Source organism: Cupressus sempervirens, chromosome 3 (genome assembly GCF_028749045.1).
Source record: "Cupressus sempervirens isolate cs-2001-9-10 chromosome 3, ASM2874904v1, whole genome shotgun sequence".
Lineage (NCBI taxonomy): Eukaryota > Viridiplantae > Streptophyta > Pinopsida > Cupressales > Cupressaceae > Cupressus > Cupressus sempervirens.
Window position 1 is genome coordinate 195,524,570 of NC_143120.1, and position 20,014 is coordinate 195,544,583.

The window sequence follows — 20,014 nt, forward strand, 5'->3', positions numbered from 1 at the left end:
TGGATTATCATCTGTATGTATCTTGTCCAACTTTAACTGTCCATCCCCCAAAACTGATCGAATGAAATGGTACTGCAACTGTATGTGTTTGGTATTTGAATGCAGAGCTGAATTCTTTGCAAGATGAATGGCACTCTGACTATCTGTAAACAAATGATTATCCTTCTAAGGATGTCTCAATTCTTTCAAGAAGAACTGCAGCCATATCATCTCCTTGGCTGCCTCAGTAGCAGCTACATACTCTGCCTCTGTAGTGGATAAAGCATTAACCTTCTATAACCTAGAAACCCAGCTCACGGCTGCCCCACCAACAATAAAGACATAACCTGTAGTACTCCGCCTGGTATTAATATCCCCTACCAAATCTGAGTCAACATAGCCCTGTAAATCAGTAGTAGAGCCCCCAAAGTGTAAACACTTATTGGATGTTCCTCTCAAATATCTGAGAATCCATTTGACTGCATTCCAATGCTCAATTCCTGGATGACTCATATACTTGCTAACAACTCCCACTGCATGTGCAATATCTGGCCTAGTACATACCATAGCATACATCAAGCTTCCTACAACTGACGCATAGGGTACCTTGGACATCTTATCCTCCTCTTCTTGTGTCTTAGGACACATCTCTTTAGTCAACTTCAAATGACCAGGTAAAGGTGTGCTAACAGCTTTAGCATTCTCCATATAGAAACGTTGCAACACCTTCTCAACATAATCAGCTTGAGATAGCGTCAATTTTTTGTTTTTCCTATCTCTACAAATCTTCATACCAAGGATTTGTTTTGCTGCCCCCAAATCCTTCATAGCAAATGCATGTGTTAATTGGCATTTCAGCCCCTTAATGTGATCCATGTTAGATCCAGCTACAAGCATATCATCAACATATAAATATAAAATAATGTAGCTGTCATCATCCAATCTCTTAAAATAAACACAATGATCTGAACGACACTTATTGTATCCATGCTCATGCATAAAACTGTCAAATTTCAAATACCATTGCCGAGGTGCTTGCTTCAAGCCACATAAACTTTTCTTCAATTTGCACACTAAGTTCTCCTTACCTTTGACCTCAAAACCCCGTGGCTGAGTCATATATATCTCTTCATTCAAATCACCATGAAGAAAGGTTGTTTTAACATCAAGCTGCTTGTAATGCAAATCTTCAGTAGCCACAACACTTAAAACAGTACGGATAGAAGTCATCTTAACAATAGGAGAAAATATCTCATCAAAATCAATGCCCTTTTTCTGTGCAAATCCTTTCACAACTAAGCCGGCTTTAAATCTTTTCTTACCTCCTTCCTCTTCTTTCAACCTGTAAATCCACTTATTCTGTAAAGCTCTTTTACCTGTAGGCAATTTGCATAAATCCCATGTCTTATTCTTCAGCAAATAGTCCATTTCGTTTTTCATTGCAGACTTCCACTGAATCTTAGTATCCACCTACACAACTTCATCATAACATTCAAGTTCACCAGCATCAGTAAGTAAAATTGAATACAAAGAAGAAGAGAATCTTTCTGGAGGTCTAATTTGCCTTGTTGACCGTCTAACATTCACCGATGTGTGTGGTATTTGTTGTTGCGGTTGTTGCACATCATGAGGAACGGTTGGAACATCAACTTTTGGAGTATCATCCAGCACTACATAATCATCTTCTTTCTTCTCATGTTGCTGCAACAGATCTTTGTACAACACTTTCTCATTGAATATGACATCCCTGCTTCTTAAAATTTTATGATTTTCAAAATCCCAAACCCTATAACCAAATTCATTAATGCCATATCCAACAAATACACATTTCTTTGACTTAGCTTCTAGCTTGGTTCTATTTTCAGAATCTATGTGAGCAAATGCTTCACAGCCGAAGGTTTTGAGAAAAGAATAATTCACCTTCTTACCAGTCCATGCTTCCTCTGAAATACCACAACCCAAAAGAGTAGAGGGACCTCTATTAATCAAATATACAGCAATATTGACAGCCTCCGCCCACATGTGTAATGGCAACCCAGCATACAACCTCATGCTCCTTGTACGCTTCATTATAGTCATGTTCATGCGTTTAGCCACTCCATTTTCCTGTGGAGTCCTTGAAACAGTTTTCTATCTACAAATACCATTAGTGGAGCAATAATCTTCAAATTCATGACTGCAATACTCACCACCATTATCAAATATGAAACATTTTAATTTCTTACCAGTCTCATTTTCAACCAAGCATTTCCATTTCTTAAAAGTTTAAAATACATCAGATTTTTGTCTAAGGAAATAAACCCATACTTTTCTAGTTACATCATCAATAAATGTAACATAATAATGAGATCCACAAAGGGAAAATACTTGAGCCAGTACCCATACATCTGTATGCACAAGTTCTAATTTCTCCTTTTTGTTTTCCTTCTCAATCTTTACAAAATTCACTCTCTTTTGTTTTCCATACACACAACTTTCACAGAAATCCATATTAACACATTTCAGACCAGGTAAAACTTTCTTTGAATGAAGTACTTTCATACCTTTCTCACTCATGTGCCCAAGTTTGTTGTGCCACAGCGCTGTATTAGAATCTACAACAACTATTTGTTCTCCCTGCCTAATTGCAGCAATTGTTCCTCAACATTCATTTTTCTCTGAAACAATTAAAGTAGGAGGAACAATATGACCTGTACAAAGATATAAGGTGCCTACTTTCACACCTTTTGCTACTACAAGAGAACCTTTTGAAACCTTCCAATTTTTATCATTAAAAGTAACTACACAACCCTCATCACTGAGTTGCCCTGCTGAAATTAAATTCCTACTCAGCCTTGGAACATGTCTTACCTCATGTAGTAGCCAATGATTCTCATTCTGGAACTTAATCTTAATTTTTCTCTTTCCAACAATCTAAGAGGGTTTATTATCCCCCAAATAAACAAGCCCAAAATCCCCTCAATGAAATAACCTCTATGAGGTGTAGCATGAAATGAAGCACCAGAATCTAAAACCCATTAATCATCACCACTTTCTAAAGACAGAAGCAAAGCATCCTCTTCGGATTTGTAACTTACCACATTTGCCTCCTTGTCTCCATTTGGTTTATCTCCTTCATTTTTCTTTCGATTCCAATAATCTTTCTTTTTATGACCTGGTTTCCCATAGTACCAGCAGTCGTTCGGTCTTCTCGATTGAGACCTCCTCCCCTTTGACTTTCCTCTTGATTCCCCACGATTTCCAGAATTACTTCCTCTCTCAGTCTTTCTGCCCCTGCTTTGTGCATTCAAAGCACTTCCTGATGTAGATCCATTTGAGGATTTCCTACGAGTTTCCTCACTCAAAATAACACCAATCACATCATCATAGTTTAGGGTACTAGATCTAGGAATAGAATTACTCACAGCCATTCCAACTTTTAGGCAAAGAACACAAAATCAAAAGAGCCCTAATTTCCTCCTCAAAATTGATACCCACAGAAGATAACTGACTAGTAATAGTATTAAACTCATTTAAATGATCTACAACAGATCCACCTTCTGCCATTTTCATATTAAATAAACGCTTCATGAAAAATACCTTGTTTGAAGCAAAGGGTTTTTCATACAGTGTCGCTAGGGTTTTCACCAACTCTTCTGTTGTTTTCGCTTTTGTAATATTAAATGCCACCGATGGTGCCAGGCATAATCGAATGCTTCCAAGTGCCTTTTTGTCCAAAAGATCTCATTCATCATTTGACATAGATCCTTGATTCTTGGATTTGCCCTCCAACGGCTTCCATAAATCCTTTTGATAAAGATAGTCTTCCATTTGCATCTTCCATAACTGGAAGTTCTGCCCATTAAACCGGTCAACCCTCAACTTCCCCTCGTCTGCCATCGCTCCCACTCAACCATGAGACTTTCCTACAAAGGATAACTGAAAAACAACTAGGCTCTGATACCACTTGTTAGGATTAAATCATGGACAGAAATAACAATTACATGCAAATATAACCAATATTAGAAAATAATAGATCACACAAAAAAGAACACAAGGCACCAAGATTTAACGTGGTTCACCCAATCCCTGGGCTACGTCCACCAAACAGCAAGTCCGATATTATTACGATCCAGTGATTACAACCTGATTACAATCCGTAATCCCTTACAGTTCAATACCACCGCAAGAAGCAATTTCACATCACAACTTAATGAAAAATACCTAACCCTAAGCCCTTTTATACAAGTAATTTTATGCCGCTTTAGGGTTACAACATGTCAGCCATATGAATTTAGGAAGTATGTACAGTACTTTCCTGATCAGTCACCACAAACTAACAGCTCCTTACTGTTCATGTCCATTTGGAGTTGAACTTTGTCTCTAACTTCCATTGTTTCATTGGTTCATAGTGTTGTTATTATTCCCATTGTTTTCTTGCCTTTGATTCTTGTTATTTCCCCTATTACCATTTTACTACACTAATTGAGCTAGCATCTAAGTCATTTGTTGTTGAGATTGCGTCACCATATTCATCATTTCTCTAGGTTCTTGCCAAGTCTCCTAAAACGTTATTGATTCCAACAACATTATGAGCATCCATTTCCATTGCACCTCTTTGAAAGGCAGCTTGTTCAATTTCCAGTTGCTGGTCCAAGTTAGGATTTCACCTGTTCCTTCAAAGATAATAGTGATGTGTTGATGGACGCATAACAACATGTCACTCAAGAGCTTAAACAAGCTTTGACACCACTAAAATGAGCTACCCAAGTCAGTTGACTAACACAACGTTGCCAAAATATGTTCAACAAAATATTTTCTAAAAAAAAACTCAATGACACATTTCAATCTGCAATTTCAAGTGTCCGATAATGCTGTTTGGAAAGATCATTGGGAATATATTCAAAGAACCACATAGTTCACTAGTAATCTATTTCCTATCTCTTAGCACTTGGATCTCTTACAAGTAAGAAAAATGAATAGATGAACAGCAGTAACAATTATTTCCATTTTTTAATCCATGGCTCTAACCTTTACCAACAGTTGTTTTCATATACTTAGCTCGAACCCAAGAGCTTGACACAGACCACAACAAATTACAAGTCAAGAAGCAGTTGATCGTTGGAGACTTCCTTGACGGCTTGTTTACTCCTCTCAAGACCCCATGCACAACAATATGTCACTCCTTTGAAACTCCTCCAATATTTTTTGCAACTCAACTGAGATCGATCCCTCACTCATGAAAGGTTCTTGTCAATGTTTCACTGGTCTAACTCGACTGTTAGCATTACATTCATTGTCTTTCCTGTCCTATCATAAAACTTCACCATTACATGAATTCCACAAGCATATTGTTGTCGAGGCCTCTGGCATGGAGTTACTAGAATCAAACACTACTCGCATGGTGTCGTCAACTCTCACCTACGCTCTTCCAACAATGTTACAACTCATGTTGTTTATCTCGTTGTAGAATGGATATCTTGTTTCAATATCAATTCCTACTCTTTAAGCATATCCCAATGACATTTCAGTATTATTCCCTTTGATGCAAAGTTCTCGGCTCCACAAATGCAGACTTCACCCGCGCCAAACTTTGCTAACCACTCTTCAGTGCCACGATTGAGTTTCTTACCATGAGTAAGCTAAATGTCGCTCTGGCAATTCCTACTTGCGGCAATACCCAAGTAGTTTTCTCTGCCCAAAACTAGCAAGTTTTGATTCTTCCTCAGTAGAAACAATCTCATTCCTTATCTATAGGGACATCAAAAAACGCATGTATATTCCTCTTATCCTTTGCCTTTGCTAATTTTTTATCATATTGCTTCTCTTTAACACCCAACCAACCTACCTACATATTTATTTCAAAATCGAGTGATCCTTTCTCTGGTAAGATTGTGACACATAGTAGTCGGGCCAAATGCATATGTTAAGTCTAACTAAATATTCTCTTTTCCAAATCTCTTCTCTCCATTCTTATTGTTGTTATCCTCTATTATAATCTTTTTTCCCAAAATGTAAATGACTCCAAAACTTCTTGCCTTCTTCCCTCCACGTAGCTCTTCATTTTGTCTTTTCACTCCCTTTTAAAAAAACATACATATATTTATGTATTAGAATATAATTTCTCCCAAATTATATTATAATTATTTATTTATTTTTATCAAATGCTTGAGGGGAAGCATTTAATAAACTTGGCTTTTATAATCAAAGACCAAAGAGGGACATTTAATAAACATGGCCTTTATAATCAAAGACCAAAGGGGGACATTACATAAAAGAAGAATACCATATCATCACCATCACTAACAAGTAGCCATTTGTGTATAGACATCACTATGCATGAGTAATATACCACATCCTCAAATCCCAACATCAATGGCCATCTTGTCTCGCCACCATAACTTTGTTCAGCAACAAGGGTAATCTCACACAAAACATCAAATCAAGGCCAATCGAAGAATGGCCAACGACACACTCCTCAACGTTTTTAGACTGGATCACACATGTAACCACTGCCAAGTTGGGAAGCACAATATGATTCTAACTCAGGTAGCCACTTGTCCACAAGGAGTTAAGTGATATGAAGTCAATGATCATTGAAGATACCACGGCCATATCACAAACATGAAGTGCGTTCACCAACATTGCTTAACAAAATTGCTTCTAGAGTGACTAGCCCACTAAGAGAGATATCAATCAAATCCTATGTTACTACATTTGTTCAAAGAGGGCAGAAGTCAGCATTCGATTCGCATGAAAATCAGGTTCAATAAGAAATCGAGGCAAAGTCAGCATAACACTGAGAAAGTCGGTGCAGATTCGTTACTCGAGACCCTGCATGACATCCGTGCAAATTTGAACAATATTGTTTCTGCCCACGCAAGCCCGGAACGACTTTCTAGCAACTGTGCAACAACTTTAGGAATTGATTTTCAAATAACATTTTTTACCTTTTTCCATTTTGATATTTTGTTTGAAATGCGCACATGACATAGGCTTTGTTCGTGCAGACACTTCATTTCTTCCAAATACAGGTGAAAACAAGCAAAATGGTTTGGCATTTCTCCCAGAGACAAAGCAACGACAAGAAAAATGTTGAAGGCAGACGTTGGTGCTGGTCTTAACTTTCAAGGCAAATGTTTGTGTTGAAGGCAACAATGACAAAGGACTAAGACATTTGTGTTGAAGGAAACAACAACAATTTGCTAAGGACTAGAGTTCCCACAGCCATACACGGTTGTTACATTTTCATCTCCAAAGGTAAGGTTCTTGTTTAGTAATCACTAGCATCTATTGTTACTTGTTTAGTAAGCACTTATAGAAGTTTTTTCAATAGGAACTTTCATCTACATTTGCTTTTTTATTTAGATTTTGAAATCATTTTGTAATGTTCTCTAAGTTTATGGTTGTTTGTTACAAGTAACAAAATGCAATGAGCTTTTTTCTTTTTTATTTCATTTGCTTTGTTTGTTATTTATAGATTCAAAGAATAGCTGCAAAATAGTTTGTAGATTCAAAGAATAGTTGCAAGTGCTTCGAGCACCAAAAACTCCTGCTTCAAAATAGACAAATGCTCCCCACTATGGAAACATGTGGAAATGGTTAGACTAATGTTAGGTGGAGGAGGTTATGTGTGGATTTGTAGCATATGCAAAGACAAATCTAGTATCTCTTATAGTAGAGTGAAAGCACATATGTGATTTATTCCTCAAAAAGGCATCAAATTTTGTACATGGAAGCCAAGAGTTAATGGGGTGCTACCTAAAACCTTTCTTCAAAAACACATTGTGAAAAAATATATTCAAGAACAAAAACAAGCAAATGAAGTTGTTGGGAGGGCAAGTTCTCATCCTTTGCAAAATGCTAGGACAAAAGCAAAAACATCATCTATGGCTTAAGCTACCACTCCCAATGAACCACACAAAGGGTCATCCATTCTTGCATTCTCCTCGAGAACCAATTGCAAGTAAGAGAACAATGGGGCCCTTGGAAACATCATTTCAAACTGAAGCTCATTGTAGTCTTGAAGCTAGAAATGTCATTTCAAAATGTTTTTGAAAAGTGTTCCTATTCCAATCCTTGAGATAATTTGTAAGTGTAATTAGTTACTTTGACAACATAACACTTTCAAACCTTTTTATAAGGTTTTGGTTTTTTTAAACCTTCATACGATCCTCAATGGAATCCTAAGCCACGTTCTCTTGAATTTGAATGGGCATTGAACCAAATATCGGGAGAATCATGTAATCCAACAAATTGGGGATTCAAAGTCAACTAGTTCGAAATTAGAGATCTGTCAACCTCTTTGCAATATTAATAAATCCTTTCTTGTGATTGATCTAGGTAAATTCGCCACTCTTGGAATGGATATCGATGAGCCCAATTTAGCTTCCATATTGTTCGAAGTCTCTTTGACGTTTGTATGTATTGAGAAATCTACCTCTTTTCTCAAAGGAAGATAAGATTATTAATTTACAACATTAACTTCTGAATAACAATTTTTATTTTTATTTTTTTTTACCTTTTTCCATTTTGATATTTCATTTGAAACACACACATGACATAGGCTAACAATTAAAGTTAAACCTAAAGTCTAATAGCTTTATTTGCACGCACGCACGACATTTCTTCCAAAGACAAGTGATGATGACAAGAATGGTTTTGTGTTTCTTCCAAACATAGAGCGATGACAAACAAAACGGTTGAAGCCAAACGATTGTATTGATCTTAACTTTCAAGGCAGACATTTGTGTTGAAGGCAACAGTCACAAAGGACTGAAATGTTTTTGTTTAAGGAAAGAATAACAGTTTACTAAGGTCTACAGTTCAAGCAACCATACACATTGTTGTTACATTTTCATCTCCAAAGGTAAGGTTCTTGTTTAGTAGCTACTAGCATCTGTTGTTACATGTTTAGTGAGCACTTACAGAAGTTTTTTCAACCGAACTTTCATCTACATTTGCTTTTTATTTAGATTTTGATATCATTTTGTAATGTTTTGTCAGTTTATGGTTGTCTGTCACAAGTAACAAAATGCAAAAAAAAAAAATTTTTTTTTTTTGCTCTATTTGTTGTTTGTTATTTGTAGATTCAAAGAATGGTTGCAAGTGCTTTTAGCACCAAAAACTCCCGCTTCAAAATACACAGATGCTCCCCACCACAAAAATATTAGGAAATGGTTCGACCAATGTCAAGTAGAGGAGGTCATGTGCGTTTACAGCCATTAAAAAGAGGAATCTAGTAGCTCTTATAGTAGAGTGAAAGCACATTCATGCTTTATTCCTCAAAAAGGCATTAAATGTTGTACACAGTAGCCAAGAGGTAATGGGGTGCTACCTAAAACCTTTCTTCCAAACCACATTGTGAAAAAATATATTCAAGAAGGAAAACATCATCTATGGCTTGAGCTATCACTCCCAATGAAGCACCTACAAAGGATTGTCCATTCTTGCAGTATCTTCAAGAACCAGGTGCAAGTAAGAGAGCAATGGGCCCTTAGAAACATCATTTCAAAATGAAGCTAGAGACATTGCGGAGCAAGCCATAGTGAGATGCATCTAAGCAAATTGATTGGCATTTAATATTGTTCCCTCAACATATTGGCAAAAAATGCTAAGGGCAATTAACGAGGCTACAAAGGGGTTCAAGGACCCTGGTTATTAAAAGGTGCGCACCACTTTATTGGATAGAGAGGTGACCAGTGTAGAGGCTTCCATGCAGCTCATCAAGGATTCATGGATTGAAACAAGTGTGATAATAGAATCTGATGGATGGAAAGATGTAAGAAATCATCCTTTGGTGAATGTTATTGCAGTGTCCACAACAGGGGCAGCTTCGCCTACTTGTTTTTGAATATATTTTTTCACAATGTGGTTTAGAAGAAAGGTTTGAGGTAGCACCCCATTAACTCTTGGCTTCCGTACACAAAATTTAAAGCCTTTTCGAAGAATAAAGCACAAATGTGCTTTCACTCTACTATAAGAGCTACTAGATTCCTCTTTGCAATGGTTGCAAATACACATAACCTCCTCCACCTAACATTGGTCAAACCATTTCTTAATATTTCCATAGTGAGGAGCATATGTCTATTTTGAAGCGAGAGTTTACAGTGCTAAAGCACTTGCAGCCATTCTTTGAATCTACAAACAACAAACAACAAACAAAACAAAAACAAAATATGAAAAAACCTCATTACATTTTGTTACTTGTAAGAAACAACCATAAACTTACAAAACAATCTAAATAATAAAGCAAATGTAGATGAATGTTTTGTTGAAAAAACTTTTGTAAGTGCTTACTAAACAAGTATGAACAGATGTTAGTAGCTATTAAATATGAACCTTACCTTTGGAGATGAAAATCTAGCAGTTGCGTGTATGATTGTTGGAATTGCAAACCTTAGCAAACTATTGTTGTTGTCTTCAACACAAACATCTCAGTCCTCTCTTATTGTTGTCTTCAACACAAACATCTGCCTTAAAAGTTAAGATCAACACAAACGTTTGCCTTCAACCGTTCTGCTTGTCGTTGCTCTGCCTTTGGAAGAAATGCCAAACTGTTCTGCTTGTCGTCGCCCGTCTTCGGAAGAAATGTCGTGTATGAGCAAAAAAAGCTATTAGACTTTAGGTTTAACTTTAATTGTTCACCTATGTGGTGTGCATGTTTCAAACGAATTATCAAAATGGAAAAAGGTTTTTAAAATAATAATAAATGTTATTTGAAAGTCAATGTCATAAATTAATAATCTTATCTTCCTTTGAGAAAAGAGGTAGATTTCTCAATACATGCAAACATCAAAGAGATTTTCAACTATATGGAAGCAAAAATGGGCTCATTGATAGCCATTCCAAGAGTGGCGAATTTAGTCGGATCAATCACAAGAAAGGATTTACTAATATTGCAGAGAGGTTGGACAGATCTTTAATTTCCAACTAGTTGACTGTAAATCCCCAGTTTGTTGAAGTACATGATTCCCCCGATATCTAGTTCAATGCACATTCAAATTCAAGAAAATGTAGCTTAGGATCCCATTGAGGATCTTATCAACAAATGGGGAACGGCAGAAACCATTCAAAAAGGTTTAAAGTTGTTATGTTGTCAAAGTAACTGATTACACTTAGAAGCCATATCAAGGATTGGAACAGGAACACGTTTCAAAAATATTTTCTGTAAGAAAGAAAAAGTGAAAGGATGATCTAGATTTACTCAGCCAAGAAATTTTCAATCACGGAAAGACTCCTAAAGAGTATAAGAAAGAAAAAGAACTATCATACCAAACTTCTAGCTCAAGAAAAAAAATTCTAGAAATAGAAAATGCAAGAAACCTGGTAAAAAGGTGACAAGAATACCAAAAAAATATTCACCATTATGCCAAAGCAAAAAGGTCTCAAATCAGATTAAAAGCATCATGAAGTTAGATGGTTGAACTTCAAGCAAGAAAAAAAATATTTGGAATGAAGTTGTCCTTTTCTTCCAAAATCTCTAGACATGTAATAATGTCTCTAATTGCAACAATCAAGATTTATTTTTAGAGAACAACCAGAAGATGTTGATGGAGTTGATTTCAATAAAAGAAATCGAAGTAACAGTTTTCCAAATGCATCCAGATAAAGCACCAGGTCCAAATGTTTTCCCAATCCACATTTACCAAGAATTTTGGAACATCTTGGAGATGAGGTTAGGAAAGCTAGGGAAAAATAAAGAAACTTTTGAAAAAAAATATAACTTCCAGGGCTCTAATACCGAAGAATCACACTCCTATATCCTTTCCTAACTGCAGTCCCATTTCTCTCTACAATACAATTTACAAGATTATTACCAAGGTGATTGACAACAAACTCAAAAAAAATCCTTTCAAAAACTATTTGTGACGAACACAGTGGCTTTACTCCCAGAAGGGATATTACAGATCCATTATTGGTCAAGAAACTATACATTCAATATTAAAATCCAATCAAAGTTCTATGATCCTTAAATTAGATATAAATGAGGCTAACAACAGAGTTAATAGAAGATTCTTCCTGAGCATCATGAAGAAATATTGTTTTGATCAAGATTGGTTGAGCTGGAGTTTTGAATGCATATCAAGTTCCTAATATCTTGTTCTAGCAAACGGTTTCCCATACGATTTTTTTTAATCCTTCTATTCACGATTATGGCTGAAGCATTGAGAAAAAGAATAAGGGAAAGTATTTGTCATGGATTATGGTCAAGTGTAGCGATTAAAACAACTCTCCAACAATTACAAATCAGTAATTTGTGGATGATAATATTCTCTATGGAGGATCAAGTGTTGAAGGAGCAACTTGTGGTAATCAAAAACAAACTAGACAAATGCACGATGTTGAGCCAATAGACTAACAAAAAGAAGTCTAACATATTCTTTTCTAACACAAGGCATAGCCTCCAATGGTGTATTGGTAACATTCTAGGATTCAATAAGAAATTAATACCCTAAAAATGTCGTGGTGTTTCCCCATTCAAAGGAGCAATTAGAAATAATTTCTGGGAGGAGACTATAAATAAGTGTTGGTTGAAGGCTGCACCATGGAAACGCAAATGACTTTTTCTTTCAAAAAAAAAACAAAAATGATTAAGGTGGTCCTCCCGGCCATCTTTGTTTATCAGCAATCAGAGCTCACAGATTACCTCCAATGTAGGTGTCCTATTAGAAGGTATTTCTAGAAAATTCCTTTAGGAAGGAGTAAGTGAGGTTAGCTGCAAAATACATCTCGCTAGTTTGTTGAGGAACAACTTGTAAGCAAAAGAAAGATGGAGGTCTCAAGAAAAGAAGAATTAATAAGAAAAACAAAGTGTTTGGGCCTAAACTTGTTTGGAAATGTTTAACAGTCCTAGTGCTAAGTAGTGTCAAATGTTACTAGTTATATCTTGATTAATCCTAGTCCTCCTCAAGGATTCACTATTTGGAGCTTTCTAGCTCCTAAAAATTGCTAAAGATATTAACTATAAAAATATTTGGATGGAAGGAAACTCCACTAATATTATCAGATGTTTGAAAGGCAATGATAGAGTCTCTTGGTCTATTGATCACATTATTCATTCATCAACGGAGATCATTCAAGCTTTTAAAAATTGCTATACAGCCCATGCTTACAAGGAAATTAATGGTGTCATCGACCACCTTGCTAACATAGATGTTAGGGCAAACAAACTAATCACTTGATTTAGGGAAGATAACTTGAAATTGTAATGTCAGAAATCTTCTTAATCATGATCGAAAACATGGGAGAATTGGCACTGTGTTGGATAATCATGGTGTTAACACCTGCTAATTTGGAAATGACATTCATTTATTGTGGAATTATATAGATGAGGTTCACAAATGTGGAGGACAAAGCTATCGTTATTTTTGTTTTGCCTCCGCACATTTTATGGGTACTTTTGGGAGTTATTTGCATCATTCTTAGTCGTTTGCATTTTTGTCCATGCATTAGCTCTGCAAAATTGGAGTGTTTATCTTGGTTTGTTGTTCATAGCTATGGGGGGTCAAAAGAGAAGAGTTGAACCAGCTAGCTGCGATGTGTTGAAGAATGATCCCAACATCTAGTTCATGCTCAACAAGGGAGGGATTACCCCTTACCTTGAACATTTGCCATGATGCCAAGTGACTAAAATTTTTTTCTAAGGTTGGGATGATGACAATCTTACTCTCCTAGGAATCCCTGTCGAGCTCGATGAAGTGCTTATAGCAGAGGTTTTGGGATTATCTATGAAGAGTATCAAGTTTTACCATGACAAAAGCCCCTCAAAGGAGGTAGTGAAGAAGTTTCCAAAGCTCAAGTGGGAGAGGAAGAAGCATGTCAAGGTGAATAATATGTATTTTGTGCCTAAACAGATAAAGGATGTATGGAAGGAGCTTCTGAAGTTGATCAAGGAGTATTTCACATTAAATGGAAGGTTCACTCCTATTTACGGCTACCACCAAGTACTATTGAACCACCTTGTGTTTGCATATCCTTTCCTTTTTATCTTTTGTCCTCTTTAAATGTTGGCACTACAAGCCATAAAGAAAATGTGGGCTATTGATGTTGATGTCACGAGCTCCCCTCAGGAGATTGTAAACCCTCTAGTTGTTGGGAAGGATGTGGGTAAAGATCAAGTGTTGGTGGATTATGGCTCTTTGGGCGAACAAGATGACCCCCCTTCCCTTGGTGGTTCTAGGCATCCCCCCATAATGCCCCTTTTGATAACCCTCAGAATTCATCTTCTATGGATTTGAGCAAGGATGGTTTTGAGGCCAAGGTCGAAGGTGATTTTGGAATTCTTGAATCTTCCAAGGTGAGCTCTCTCTACTCCTTCAAGGTGGTGAGGTGGGCGTTTCATGAGATAAAAAGTCTCTAGTTGAATTACAGGACCCTCTCTTCCAAATTTGAAGATATGCAGACCAAGGTGGATGATTTGGCTGCTTAGAGGATTACCATTGTTAAACCTTTAGTTGATCCTAGGGATAGGATATTGGACTCAAGAACTTGTGCCCTTTGGACTGATGCGGAAATATGTCGGTTGATTGCCTTAAGAAGAATGAGGAAGCCATTGAATCGGCCAAGAAGCACTATGACAGAAATACTGAGGAGCTGAATAGTAAAGTTGGTAACTGTGAGTCATATCTATGAAAAATTATGGAACAAAGCCACAAAATCATAAGTCTTTAGCTGAGAATATTGATGCTCTAGTCTCTAAGATGGAGGGGTTTCATCAGGACAAGAGTGTGATCGACGTGGCCCTGGACAAGGATGTGGGTGCAAAAGAGATGGAAGATCCTAGTAAAAGGACTAGAGCTAGCATCAAGAAGAAGAGCTTTGTTCTGCCCCAGGATGATGTTGATCTCAAAAAGATCATGTCAAGGATGAAAGTGCTCGAGGAAGAAGCTGCGAAGACTTTGAAGAACCTTGACTAACTTTTTGTTTCTTTGTTGTTATGTACTTTGTGCTGGCAGTATGCTGACTTTTTGTTTGTTGTTGGTTGGTCCTGTCATGTTTTCTTCTTTCTCAGCTAGATGTTTTCGTGTGTTTTGTAGTTAGCTTTTGCTCATGAGCTATCTTAAATATCTTTTGTAATCTGATGTAAAGACTTTTGGGGCCCCTTCAAAACCTTCTTTTACTATAATCAAAAGCATTGTAGAAGCTTGATTCCCAATCATCTATCTTAGATCATCAATAATGGGCATAGTGCACATTTTTGGACTGACTCTTGGAATAGGCTACCTCCACTAGCTAACATCCCAATCTTGGCGTCTCACATAAATTTTATCACTAATATTTGGGGGCATTGTGTTTACAACTATCTATAAAAGAATAATGTGAGTGACTCAATATGGAGATGGAAAATTATGGATAGTCTCCCTATTTGGTTAGAAGCTGAAGAAAAACTAAAAACAGAATTGGAAAAGAAAACAATGTGTGAATCAGAAACAGGGAATTACTTTGACAAAATCAGCTATCAACTATAGAACTTACTAGCTAAAATTCTTGATTGGCCTATAGAATTTGAGTAGAACAAGTCGAATCTGCCGAAGGCTAGGGCATTTGCTCGAAGTTCCTTACATAAAAGGCTACTCACTGGAACTCACCTATAGACCATTGGTGTCCTTGGCACCTCTCATTGTGTCATGCAAATCAAAAGTGGAACCTTAGCATCACCTTCTCATCAACTGTCCTGTTGCCAGTCATTGCTAGGAATGGCTTCGTGACGAATTGGGATGATATGGTACACTCTAGAATGAGATTTTAAAGACCTTCAAGATTTGGTCAAGACTCAAAAATTCTAGATAGGAAGGTTAATGGCTAACCAGCCCATCAATGTTAATTTGAAGACTCTGGAAAGAACGCAAAAATAGAACTTTTACTGAAAGAGATCCAACATAGAAGAGCACATCAGGAAAATAGATAATTAAATAAGCGAAGTCATCATGGGGGAAATCCCTATATCTGACCCAATATCATTCATAAGATGAGATGGATTTGTAATAAAGACATAGGACCTTAAAATTCCTCATGGTTTCAACACCAATGTATTGCAAAAAAAACCTTGAAAGAGCCAAAATTAAGTGGTATCTTTCACCGCCTAGGAGACTAAACCTCAATTTTGACAGAACTGCTCGAAGAAATCCAGGTACCTTTGGTGCCGAAACTAATCTAAGAAATGAAAATGGTGGATTGAAATGCAAAGATGAAAAGAAACTTCTGAATCGCACTAATAATAAAGCAGAGTTTTTGGTGCTCCTAACTAGGTTCAGATTTGTAAGGAAGAAGGTTTATCCATTGTAAATATTGAAGATGATTACCAAATTTGCATCAAAGCCATCTGCAATCAATGTGTAATCAACTAGAAATTACAAGTACATTGCAGCTTAAATTTGGTCTTTGTTAGACAGAATGAAATTTGGATAACTTCTCAATCAAACACTATTGTCAAGAGCAAATTGCATGGTCAATTTCCTTGCAAATCATGCATGCAAACAAACTAAGAATGTAGTCATTTTCAAAAATAAGAAACTGATTGATCAACTTGCCACTCTGATGGAATGTTATGGTCTTTGTTTGATTGACAAAGTGTCAATATTTCTCTTCCCCAGGCATACCAAGCAAGCATGGCTACAACTAATTATTGCAGAAGCTATCCTTTTGTAGATTTAATCTCGTTCTTATATGCTTGATTTTATACAGACTCCTCACAAGAGAGTAAAATGCAGTTCCATATTCTCAACTGTCCATGCTCTATTGAGAACTCTTTGATATGACTAAGGAGAATTTTTGATACCGATTCAGAGAAAATCAACACTGCAATAAGCAAGGTGGTCGATGACAGAACTATTGAAAGTGGCGATGTTCATGTTGACCATATTTTGGAGCTGTTCTTGTCAAACTTTATTATAGTCCTCAGAAGCAAGCAGTGAGGAAACCTAGCAGCAAATGGATACCTCCAAGACCTGATGAAAGGGCCAGGCCTAACCACTGTCAACTCTTTCAAAAAAATACCAAGAACCAAAATTTTGGGAGGTCTCTTTGACATAGCAATAGCTAGAGAGAACAAAAATCTTAAACAACAAATCACTCTGTTCTGGGAAGGAATTGGACAGAGTAACTTGTAAACTTTTGATTTCTTTATCAGACTACACTCCTCTCTCCCTACTGAAGTTGTTGATGGTCTACATGTCCTCATTCACCACAAACGCACCATGGCAAATGTATGCAGAATATAGTGTTCCAGGAGAAGTAAACTGATGTAACTCAAATTTTGTTGATAATATTAAGGGCACTACCAACTAGGTAGCATATTATTGATTAAAAATATATTAAAATGAAGAAAAAGACATTTCTGTTGCTTAGCTATTGAAAAAACAGTTTACATTTAATGTCATCAATAGGGCATGCCTAACTGAAAAAAGTGAATGAGACTGTGACACTTAAATTAGACTATTCACAATTGTGAAAAGAAAAGGTGTATGCTCTCAACAAATGAATAGTCACATTCTGCACAACTAAGGATTATTGCTAAAATATATTTCTGTGAGTCTGTGGAGCAACTGACTGTAGGATGTAAGACTATTGCCACTGTCAATTTCTCACTTTGAGAACTTCTTGAGACCTTAGATTAAAATATGAGTTGAAGAAACATGCCAAGACAGAGTGCATTTCAGAATTTTTTTCAAAAAGGAGCATAGTGTGTTACTATTGTAATTAAAATTCTCTACAACATGTACAGAATAAAACCAGGCCTAATACAATGCAATATCTAGTGTGCATGGACAGCTTCAATACAGAGAGCAAGCCTCTAAACCCTTTATTTTAATCGTAGCGCATCAGTCTAGCTATGAACTTCTGAAAGAGCATCTTCTCGATATTTAGTTTAGAACTACCAAGTGTTTGAAACACGGTAAAGGATTCCTCCTGCTACTGCATTTTTTAAGAGGCAGAATCAAACCCCTCTTTTCTTATTCAAAATATTGGAGACACTACCTATTGTTGTCTGCTGCCAAAATGTTTTGCATCAGTGTAACATTGGACAATTCAGTGTTGGGATGCTTAAAACAGCACCGATTGATGCTGTCTGTGCAAGAAGGCTATTAATTGCATATTTTACTACAGTTCCCCATTGTCCATTTACTGGCTGCTAATGTGGCTCCAAAAACATTTCAAAATTCACATAACAGCTTGCACTACTCATCTAAATCTTCAGCTCTCGTAGCCATAGCTAAGGACACTAGTCTGACTACAGCTCCTGGATATCAATGTTTTAAAGCATGTGCAAGTTATTTTTGTCTGGTTTGCATTAATATGTATGAGCAAGGACACAAATTATAATTTAAGCATCTAAATTTCTAAATCTAGGGCATCTTTTATGTGATGTTAAGAACATCAATGTATAGGAGGTTGTCTGTAGAGGTTGAATTTGCAGGACATACCTGTACGAAATGCTGGGATTGAGTTAGAGCTGATTGCATCTTTGCAGGCACGCATAGCTGCTGCAGTAATATCTTGCCTGCACACAACTGTAACAATGCTTATACTACTCTTCATTATAATAATATAAAGTACACAGCTTACAGCTCCAATGAAGGATGATACAAACATCTTTCATATCCAGAAGAAAAATAGCATACATAATTGTAAGCATCTACACATTCATTCTTTCTAGAAAGAAATGAAATCCTTACACTAATTTAAAACCTTCTTTGAATACAAATGTTAAATATAAAATATAATCTAATGTTCAAAGAACTCGGAAATAAGGATTCTGATTGCTAAATATTGTTCAGAACTGTTAAAAAAGGGTAAGTATCTAATCATGAAACGCTACACTCTTAAACAGAAAAACAAGATAGATATACAAAAGGCATCTCTGTAAGGAAAATTGTAACAGATTTAAGACATCTCTGAGGAACAATTCAAATAACAGATGTGGACAACCTGAAAGCAAAAATTCCAAATCACAGTCACTCCCAGCATTCGGAACAATGACAAAATGTCATACAACAAAATAAAATCAGTATTAAAAACCACTAGGTTTATGGACATGCCCAAAGACATCTCGGTTACAGAGAACATTTGAAATAGCTAACTTAATTAAAGACTTTAAGTAGAAGGTTAAACACATTTTCTTTCCGCTTGTATCCTCGGAAAAAATATATATAAGCATTTGTAACCATATCCTGCTACGTGAAAACTCATAGCAAGACAATCGAAGGTAACTAAGACTAAGAGAAATCACTGTAAAACTGGGTATCTACAATCTCTTTAACAAATAATAATAAGCATACTCTAAAGAGAGACACGTTGACATACACATTCACTGTCTATAGAAGAACTACACGATAACGGAAGAATTAAAGAGCTAAAGACCTACCCATGCTGATCGTAGCCAACACCCATCTCGACAAATAGAACCTTCATGGATTGGGGCTCTGCCTGAAAATGCCCAATTGTAACTGCTTCTTTTTTAGGGTCCATTAAAGCTCTTATTAAAATGGGATTGCAACGGTTCGCAGATTTCACTTGGTATTTTTTCTGAAACGGACCGAAGTGTATCGCGGTACAGGGAAAATCGCGGTATGATAGCGGATTCTGATGAGGATGAGTGTAAGGACGGAATTTTGAATCCTTGAACAATCTTAAGTGCATTATTGTTCCACTCGTGTCGGAATGAGGAGAACGCAACTGGTGCAGAAATGAGTTGAGGAGACCGGTTTGTAGCGACAGGGGTAGAAAAAAGTTTTAACGTAAACAAGAGTTCTTTGAGAGCTGGAGTCCCCGCCTTTAGCGAAACAAATTGTATCTAATATTTGCTAAAATTATGGTTTTGAAAAGAGAAGTTATAAATTTTAACAAATTTGATTTAGATTTTTAGTTAATATTTTTAATTTTAGTTTTATAGAATAATGTGACGAGTAGTGATTGTCTAAAAATATATACAACATATTGTAATGCATTGTAAAATGGCAACATTTGAATGAATATAGTTTTAACTATAAGAAATTTAAGATTTTTTAAATTTTATTAGATAAGTTAAATTTGAAGATTAATTTTTTTTAATTTT

General features: G+C 36.3%; 1 protein-coding gene across 1 annotated transcript in view; it reads right to left on the minus strand.

Annotated features, from left to right (window-relative positions):
• The window catches only part of LOC149565481 (uncharacterized), a 113,255-nt gene extending 93,490 nt beyond the window's left edge, over positions 1-19,765 (minus strand). The window contains exons 1-2 of the mRNA XM_089819024.1: positions 19,325-19,765; positions 18,384-18,460 (exon numbers count right to left, since the gene is read on the minus strand). Coding sequence (XP_089675150.1) covers positions 18,384-18,460; positions 19,325-19,599 — 352 coding nt within the window. The 5' untranslated portion in view covers positions 19,600-19,765. The remainder of the gene's footprint in view (positions 1-18,383; positions 18,461-19,324) is intronic.
• Between the last annotated feature and the right edge of the window lie 249 nt (positions 19,766-20,014).